General features: G+C 40.6%; 1 protein-coding gene across 1 annotated transcript in view; it reads left to right on the plus strand.

Annotated features, from left to right (window-relative positions):
• Nucleotides 1-9,995, plus strand: part of LOC106882759 (exportin-4) — a 46,071-nt gene that overhangs the window by 14,717 nt on the left and 21,359 nt on the right. The window contains exons 6-15 of the mRNA XM_014933538.2: nucleotides 513-669; nucleotides 1,677-1,789; nucleotides 2,433-2,590; nucleotides 3,864-4,038; nucleotides 4,462-4,638; nucleotides 5,521-5,660; nucleotides 6,527-6,681; nucleotides 7,452-7,632; nucleotides 7,864-8,023; nucleotides 8,777-8,950. Coding sequence (XP_014789024.1) covers nucleotides 513-669; nucleotides 1,677-1,789; nucleotides 2,433-2,590; nucleotides 3,864-4,038; nucleotides 4,462-4,638; nucleotides 5,521-5,660; nucleotides 6,527-6,681; nucleotides 7,452-7,632; nucleotides 7,864-8,023; nucleotides 8,777-8,950 — 1,590 coding nt within the window. The remainder of the gene's footprint in view (nucleotides 1-512; nucleotides 670-1,676; nucleotides 1,790-2,432; nucleotides 2,591-3,863; nucleotides 4,039-4,461; nucleotides 4,639-5,520; nucleotides 5,661-6,526; nucleotides 6,682-7,451; nucleotides 7,633-7,863; nucleotides 8,024-8,776; nucleotides 8,951-9,995) is intronic.

Here is a 9,995-nt window from a genome sequence, read left to right on the forward strand (position 1 = left end):
TATTATCATCATCATCATCATCATAAGCATATGTATATCATCACCGTTTAACATTCATTTTCCATGCTGGCATGGGTTGGACGGTTCAACTGGGGTCTGGGAAGCCAAGAGGCTGCACCAGGCCCCAATCTGATCTGGCAGTGTTTCTACAGATGGATGCCCTTCCTAACACCAACCACTCCAAGAGTGTAGTGGGAATTTTTCACGTGCCACCGGCACTGGGGCCAGAGTAGCTGGCATCGGCCACATTTGGATGGTGCTTTTTATGTGCTACTGGCATGGGGCTCACAACTACAATTTCCATTTGATTTGATTTTGATATTGCATTTTTACCTTCTGTGATTTTATGTATATGTATTATTTTTTATGTGTTTCGGAACCATGGTGATTTTTATATTTGATTAAATGTTTTGAGGGGGTGTTGTATATAAAGTCATTGACCCAAATTTAATGTTTGTTCTATAACCAAGGCTTCTTTATATATATATATATAATATTGTTTTGTGTTTCAGGAGGAAGATTTAAAGCGAGTGTTTTTGTTTGCCATTCAAGTCCTCAATGAATTGGAGAAACAACCCAGTCCACTGAGTAGAGAGGCCACAGCTGTGATGAACAGGTTGCTTTCCATAGCAGAACAAGTCCTGAGTTGGGAGTTTACACCTAAAGCTTGTATCCTTTCTCTTCACAAAACTACACCCTTTTTTAAAATTCTCTCTCTGTAAATAAATGTATTTCAGCAAAATGACAGTCGTCAAAGTATTGGGTAGATTACCTCATGTCATTAATTTTGGTATGGTCCTGTGGTCAGGCCTCCACCAGATCTGAATATACCGAAGACCTACTCTCTCTCTGTCACAATAGTGTCCTTGCCCCATCAGGAGTTGAGGCCCATGTATATATATATATATATATATATATATATATATATATATGACAGTCTGTTAAAGTCTGTCATACCGGCCATGACGAAGGGAAATAGCCCTGAAACTCGAGTCGCCTTTATATATATATATATATTTATATTTATATATTTGATCCTTTATATTGAACGCTCAATATTTCATCTACATTCAATACTTTCTTTCATGGTGCCATCCATTTTTATTTAATTTTATTTTATATTATATATTGTATATCATATTATATATTGTATATTCCATATTCTATACCCCACATTGGTTCTGCAGGAATATAAATAAAACATAAAAAACAGACAGTGTTGGAACTCTTTTAAGCAAAATAATATATATATATATATATATATATAATGTATATACACACACACACACACATATATACATATATATGTACATATGGCCAGACATGTTTTTCACAGAAGGCTGGAAATGAGCAACTTCATTTGTATGATGATGGTGCTTATTTACAATCATCATGTGGCACACACACACACACACACACACAATGCACATATATACAATGGGCTTCTTTCAGTTCTTTGTCTGCCAAATCCACACACAAAAGCTTTGATTGGCCTGGGTCTAGAGTAGAAAACATTCGGCCAAGGTGCCATGTAGTGAGGATTGAACCCAAGACCCCAATGCTGGGAATCAAGCTTCTGAACCTCACATCCATGCCTAAGTCCACGTGGGGGGGGGGTATGTATTGCATAATGTTTTTACAAATTTTTGCTGAGTTTGTTCCTTAATGGTGCCTAGTTTTTCGTCGTTATGTTGGCTGTTTCGAGTCAACACAGAACGTAATTCTACGTCCAAATGACACTTGGCGAGACACTTTACTGGACGGTGACCTTATGCAGCTTCTGTTTCGCGTAAGTAGAACGTAATTCCTTTATTTTGGGCCTCAACATTACCTGATCCCTCCTTTCCTCCTTTCTAACAAAAACCCCAAATCCTTGTTGCTTGAGCTTTCTGGGTCAGTGAGGAATCTGTAACTATTTTCTAAACGTACCAGAAATACCAAGTAGATCTCCCTCAAATCATACTTTGTTGTCTTAAATAATTACTTAATCCCTTTTGATACCAACCTATTGAGGACCACCCCTGCGTCTATGATACAAAACTTTCTATATAAAGTGATCTAAATTAAAATTCCATGTTAATTTATGTTCCAATTAGCAGTTTATTAATGACCAAGATATGTTAGTATATTCTTTGGTCTTTAACTTCCATGTTCTGCCCCTCCCAGCCCTCTACTCCCTTCTCCATCCAAGGCTCTGGACTTTGATTTTTGCATCATCCCCTCACTAAGTATCTCAAGCCATTTCTAACTGCTAGCTTCAATTTGTTCACTTCCCTCTCCTCCCCATCTCCCACCTACCCTGGGTCCGATTCTAGGTTTTGACCTTTCTGCTACCTAGACCCCCATTATACCCCTACACCTCCACTCATTCACCTGACCCCCTTCTGATCTTGTATGTTCTTACCTTGGCACATGTTACCATTGTTCCACAGGTACACAAGAAAGTGCGACACAATTCAGAAATGGCTCACCGTTCCATGCAATGCCTCACACAGCTGGCATCACTGAGTGGACCGATCTTTCCCAATGACGCAGCACGTACACAGTTCCTGGCTTCGTATATTGAGAATTTCCTACACATGTTTGGCAGGTAAGCTTACCATTATTATTATTATTATTATTATTATTGGAAGGTGGTGAGCTGGTTACATGTTATTTAATTCATTTGCTGGGACCCTGACAGGTGTTACCACTCCAGGTCAGAGTAGACATGAGAACCATTATCATCATCGTTTAACGTCCGCTTTCCATGCTAGCATGGGTTGGACGATTTGACTGAGGACTGGTGAGCTAGAAGGCTACACCAGGCTCCAATCTGATTTGGCAGAGTTTCTACAGCTGGATGCCCTTCCTAACGCCAACCACTCCAAGAATGTAGTGGGTGCTTTTACGTGCCACCGGCACGAAGGCCAGTCAGGCGGTACTGGCAACAGCCACGCTCAAAATGGTGTATTTTATGTGCCACCTGCTCAGGAGCCAGTCCAGTGGCACTGGCAACGATCTTGCTCGAATATCTTTACACATGCCACCGGCACAAGTGCCAGGAAGGCGACACTGGGCTCAGGTGCCATCACGATTTTGCTTTCGCTTGCCCCAACAGGTCTTCGCAAGCCGAGTTTCGTATACAATGAACGAGATGTGATTCCACATTCTTCAAAACTCAGGAACTCTTGAACCAGGGTCTCACTACTGGATGAAGTTTGAGGTCCTACCCAGGACTCGAATTGACACAAAAGCCGAGTATTTCAACAGAAATATGGTAACCGAAGGGTTATTAATGACAAAGATATTTTACTAAATTCATTATTTTCAAAACCATTTGAGACAAAAGCAAAGTATTTTAATGGAAATATGGTAACGAAAGGGTTAAAAGAAAGCAAGTCACTTTAAGAAAGTAAGGGCAGCGAGCTGGCAGAAACGTTAGCACGCCGGGTGAAATGCTTAGCGGTATTTCGTCTACCGTTACATTCTGTGTTCAAATTCCACCGAGGTCGACTTTGCTTTCATCCTTTCGGGGTCGATTAAATAAGTACCAGTTATGCACTGGGGTCGATGTAATAGACTTAATCCCTTTGTCTGTCCTTGTTTGTCCCCTCTATGTTTAGCCCCTTGTGGGCAATAAAGAAATAAGAAACGTTAGCATGCTGGGCGAAATGCTTAACGGTGTTTCATCTGCCGTTACGTTCTGAGTTCAAATTCTGCTGAGGTCGACTATGCCTTTCATCCTTTCGGGATGTAATCAACTTAATCTGTTTGTCTGTCCTTGTTTGTCCTCTCTATGTTTAGCCCCTTGTGGGCAATAAAGAAATAAGAAAATAAGTCACTTCAAAAATGATATTCATTTTGTTTTTTTTTAATTCCAGCATTGACCTCCAGTACTACGAATACCTCGGAGTTGCTCAAACCATCAAGAATCTTGTGCTTATGTTTCCACTCGCTTGCTTCACGAGTTTATCTGAGCAATTATTGAATGCCTTCATCAGTCAAATGACCAAGCTGACCTGCTCCCTTTGTAAGAAAGCTGTACATGAAGACCTGGTAAGTCGAGCATTCTGCACCATTTCAGATTTAGGGTCAACCTATTTGAGGCGTGGGCGACCTCATTTTGAAAAGTGGGCCACACAAGACTTATCATCATCAGGTGGGCCACACTACTTAAAGAGTTGAAGGTAATTTTGCCATTCTGAGAGTCCCATGGGCAGGGGCCAGGTTAAGACCCACAAAAGCCCTCAACACTTAAAAGATTTTGTTGTCCCCTTATATATGCAATTCAAAATATAAACAATAATAAACCATAAGATAAATTCCTATTTTTCAAAATGAAGCGAAACAAAAACAGTAGGATGGGAAATAATCTCTATTTCTGTATACTTCCACTTCATTTAGATTTGAAGAGTTTTCTCCTCCTTTTTTTTAACTGCAAAGTCTTTGATCAGATCCTCACTGTTTTGTTTTGTACAGATTAACAAAGATGAAACGATTCACATGGAAGCTTACGAGCGGATGCTGGAAGCATGGATGCAGATAATTTCCAACGCACGCAACTTTCCACTTGGCTTTCTGCGGTCACAAGCTGTTGAAGTGTTCAATTCCTACCTGCAGTGTCACCTCAGCCCTCCCGATGGAATACGTAACCAGGCAAGTAGTTTCACACACACACACACCTGTATGTGTATGTGCAGGTCATCACCATTATTTAATATCTTCTCTTTCCACGTTTGAATGAACCAGACAGAATCTGTTGAGGCAGATCTTCTACATTGGGGGCAGACACCCAACATGGATCATCTTAGTGGTCATGGGGATGTTACAGCTTATTGTTGCTATTTTCCCAGCCTTCATGTCCAAGTTGAGAATCTCATCGAATGTCTAGTCAAGTGGGTGCAGGAGTGGCTGTGTGGCTCACCAACCACATGGTCCTGGGTTCAATGCCACTGCATGGCACCTTGGGCAAGTGTCTTTTACTATAACTTAGGGCCAACCAAAGCCTTGTGAGTAGATTTGGTAGACGGAAACTGAAAGAAGCCCATCGTATATGTATGTATATGTTTGTGTGTCTGTGTTTGTCCCCCCACTATCGCTTGATAACTGATGCTGGTGTGTTTATGTCCCAATAACTTAGCAGTTCACCAAAAGAGACCTATAGAATAAGTACCAGGCTTACAAAGAATAAGCAGGTGGGGCCTAGTAAAAATTTTCTTCAGGTCAAGTAGCCTATCCGACTCAAAAGGTCCCTGAATAAGGGTTGTTTAAGGATGTTGAACAAAAACACCCATGTTTCCATAGGTGAATTATTCAAACCCCAAAGAATTCCTCTCAACACATGGCTATGATGCTCCCCCACTACTTCTGCTCGTGATCAGAGATGCATATATTGTCAGCCGCTAAGGGACATGCTCAACTGGTTAAGGTCAAACAACTGACAAGCAAATCTGTGGTATTGAGCAGAATATTTGCTGTAGCCCATCTTTTATTATTATTATTATTATTCTATATGGAATCGTATATGTTTGATTATAGATTTTAGGAAACGATGTGATTGAAGATGATGAAATTGAGGAACTCGACGAAGATGACCGAGAAAAGTTTAATGATCAACTAAGCAGCATCGGTTCCTTGGGCCGCCTTGTTGCTGACCACACAGTCCCATTGATGGCCAAGTAAGTTGGTTTATTTCTTTTTGATGTCCCTTAAGCACATTAACAACAGCAACCCAACTCCCACCTTTTCAAACTTTGCAAATTTCTGTCAAGTGACACAATTATTATCATAATCATCATCATCATCATCATCATCATCATCATCATTATTAGTATTATTATTATTATTATTGAGGTGGTGAGCTAGCAGAATTGTTAGTATGTCAGACAAATTGCTGCCAAGCATTTTGTCCATCTTTACATTGTGAGTTCAAATTCCAGTGAAGTTGACTTTGCCTTTCATCCTTTAAAGGTCGATAAAATAAGTACCAGTTGTGTACTGGGGTTGAGGTAATCGCCTTAGCCCCTCTCCAAAGTTGCTGGCCTTGTGCCAAAATTTAAACAAATTTTTGTAATTTCTAAGGTGGTGGGCTAATCAGAATTGTTTGCAAGTCGGACAAAAATGCTTTGTAACATTTTGTTCATTTTTACGTTCTGAGTTCAAATTCCACTGAGGTCAACTTTGCCTTTCATCCTTTCGGGAGCCCGGGTCGATAAAATAAGTAACAGTTGAAAACTGGGGTCAATGTAATCAACTCAACCCCTCCCCCAAAATTGCTGGCCTTGTACCAAAATTAGAAACCAATATTTCACCAACCCTCATATACTTAAAGTGAAAGTGAAAGTTAAACAAAGTCTAGTGGTCAAGTTGTTTAGTAGTTGTGGTTACAAGTTTGTTGTTGTCCGTTAAGATAAAAATGAAATTTTCCCAGGAACAAAATATCCGTTGTCAAATTAGTCAGCACTGAATCAGTGGCAGCAAATAGACTGTGCCAAACTGTCTCATACCCTTTGGTTAAACTACTACTATTTGTGTTGCATTTCAGGTTGATTGAGGACCGAGTGAACCAGTTCAACAACCAGCTACAACTACTTCAACAGATGAGGGCCGCACAGAACATGAACAGTTCCAACATATCGATAAACGAGGAATTGTTTAAGGTTTTGCATGAAGACTTACATTGGTTGATTCTTATTGCTGGTAAGTTAAGTTCTTCCTAATGGCATTTATCTGTGTGTGTGTGTGTGTATGTGAGTAAAAGTTTTGGTTGCTGATAACTTGATTTTGTGTCCAGTTTCTTTGCATGACACCTTGAGCGTCTTCTACTATAGCCCCAGGCCAACTGAAGCCTTGTGAGCGGTTTTGATAGATGGAAATTGAAAGAAACCCATTGTGTGTATGGATGTGTGTGTCCTTGTATTGACATTTCATGATAGTTGTAAACGAGTGTCACTGTCATACAAGCAGTGTTATTTGTTTCCAATTTCCTGCACAAATATTGTCTGGTCATAGAGAAAGTATCACCTTGCTTGGAAACAGGTGAGGGATGAAGACAGGAATGGCATCTGGCCATCGGAAACAATCTGACTCAGTGGACTCTGTCCAACCCATGAAAAAATGGACATTAAAACGATGACAATGATGAGGATGAGAAGGATGATGATGATGGATCAATGGATGTGTGTGTATGTCTGTATATGTATGTATGTGTGTGTGTTTATGTGTGTGTATTGATGTATGTGTTAGTATCTTCTTGCCTTGACATCATGACTGGATCATGGGAAAATATTATCTCTCCTTGAAAGAAATAAAAGTTGGCAAAGGAAGAAAATTTGCCCCCAACAAAAATTCTGTCCAACCCATGCAAAACATGGAAAAGTGGACCATTAAACCAATGCTAATAATGATGGTGTGTGTTTGTATGTGCATTATGTACAGTATGTATTTCTTGTGTTTCTCTGTTGCAACAGGTCACCTATTAACAGAGGAGTGTGAAGGGGACACGCCTTTGATTCCTGCAGACATCATGGAGTATTCCATCTCACAGGAACCCTCTGTCAACCTTGATATCACCCTCAGAGTTCTTGGCAGCCCATCAGAGCGGCTGGAGAATATTCCTGGGAGTGAACAAGGAACTGATAATGTAGTCAGGTAAGGAAACTCGACAGCTTCACATATATATATATATGCGTGTGTGTGTATATGTTTGTGTCTGCGTTTGTCCCCAACAGAATAAGTACCAGGCTTAAAAAAGTTCTTCAAGGTGTTGCCCCAGCATGGCTGCCGTCTAATGACTGAAACAAGTAAAAGATACAAGACGAATGTGTTTTAATTGCATGTGAATCTGTCTGCCCCTTCTTCAGCTTTTTATTCCCTTTTCAGGTTAGTGTCGGCTGTGTTTAAGGTGTGTGACATCCATCGACAGGCAATCGAAGCTCGTCTGGCCGACTGCCTCAGTCCGCAGGTGGGCAGCACTGTTATGTGGTTTCTGCAACGATGGGCAGTGTCTTACCTGTTACCAGATGAAAGCTGTTATCCTCAGGTAAGTCCATCTTTTATTCTGTACCTTCCATCATATCTTCTGTTAACCCTTTTGCATTTAAACCAATCCTGTTCTGGCCAAAATATTGAACTTATTCAATGTTCAATCCAGCCTCTCGTTATCTCTCTGTGATGCCATTCTAAAAATAATCACATCATTGAAAGTCGTCTCCCAAATTTTTCGGTGTTTGTCGTTTGGTTATGTTCCGTACGTTTTTAGTGTCTGTTCTTGCTTTTGGTCATCAATGATTGAGTTATATAACCAAAGGAATACAATTGTGAACACAAGTGGCCAAAATGTTCTGTTGAGGCACAGGTGTGGCTGTGTGGTAAGGAGTTTCCTTCTCAACCACATGGTTCCAGGTTCAGTCCTACTGTGTGGCACCTTGGGCAAGGTTCTTCTACTATAGCCTCAAGCTGAGTCGATTTGGTAGACAAAAAGTGAAAGAAGCCCATCATATATATATATATATATCTGTGTGTGTGTTTGTCTCTCACCACCACATGACAATCGGTGTCGGTGTGTTTACATCCCTGTAACTTGGTGGTTTGGCAAAAGCAACTAATAGAATAAGTACGAAGCTTTAAAAAAAATTAGTGCCGGGGGTTGATTGGTTCAACTAAAATTCTTCAGGCAGTGCTCCAGCATGGCCACAGTCCAATGGACTGAAACAAGTAAAAGATAAAAGTTCTCACTCTCTCTCTCTCTCTCCCTCTCTATGTTACCTTACTGTTGTCTCCTCTTCTTCCTCAGATCAGTATGGCTATAGTTTCCGCCTTTGGACGGGACACAACTGCCTCTCAGTGGGCAGTCGACTTCCTCCTGGGACGGATCAACTCAAACCTATCCATTTGGAGCGCTGAGGAGCAACTGATGAATGACTCATTGCGGCTGTTGGTGGCCCTAGTGGAAAATAAACCAAGGTATGTAAACCACTAACTTCGTCCAAGACTTTGTTATTCCCTTCGGGGTCACTCGTCATCGTCATCAATTTAACGTCCACCTTTCTGTGTTTTTCAATGTTGAAGACACCGAATAAAAGACTGGAATATCTTTGGGAGTCTGCTGGATGAAGGCAGTCCTAGGGTTAAACAGTTATTGATATTAGTGTTGAAAACAAGGCAGTGAGCTGGCAGAATTGTCAGAGCGTAGAGACGGACGGAATGATGTGAGTATTAAGTCCGGAATGCTGAGTTCGAATTGCACCAAGGTCAACTCTGCCTTTTATCCTTTCTCTGTCAATAAAATAAGTACCAGTTGAGCACGGGTTGATGTAATTAGCTTACCCGCTTCCCCTGAAGTTGCTGGCCTTGTGCCAAAATTTGAAACCATTACCTCGCCCTTAGCGAAGGTGGAGGGATTTTCAGTCATGTTTGTTTGTTTGTCCATGGACAAGATATCTCAAGAACTGCTGGATGGATTTGTATGAAAATTTCAGGGATGTTTGGCCTCATGACTGGCACAAATTGATCAGATTTAGGGATCGATCTGGATTATCGATTATTTTACCTTTTGTTTGATAACTAAATATGAAAGCTTATCCTGATCAAATTCTGTTCCCTCATCTCATGAGAATGTGGTGACCGTTTCTGTTTCTCGATGTCATGGTGAAAGGTAAAGACCCCCTTCGGTCATGAATGACCGTGGGATTGCACCTAGAAAGTTCCCCTCCGAGGCACAAGTCTGGACACGGTTGGTTATGGTATAATCTAGCAGTCACTCGTGCTTACCAGCCTCCCTTGGTTTTAATCTAGCCATACCGTGAGTAGGCTTCAGTAGTGTTTTGTGGATGCGTGCGTGTGTGTGAATTCAGCGAAAACATTGAATTTATTCTGTTGTGTCTGGGGAGAGTCATTTTCTTATCGTGCCTTAAAATTTAACACACTCACCGTTAAAATTTCCACTTATTATTTTATAAAAAATTTTTAAATTTAAAAAAATTTTTAAAAATAAAAATAATAAGTGGAAATTT

The sequence above is a fragment of the Octopus bimaculoides genome, chromosome 27, assembly GCF_001194135.2.
Source record: "Octopus bimaculoides isolate UCB-OBI-ISO-001 chromosome 27, ASM119413v2, whole genome shotgun sequence".
NCBI classification, from domain to species: domain Eukaryota; kingdom Metazoa; phylum Mollusca; class Cephalopoda; order Octopoda; family Octopodidae; genus Octopus; species Octopus bimaculoides.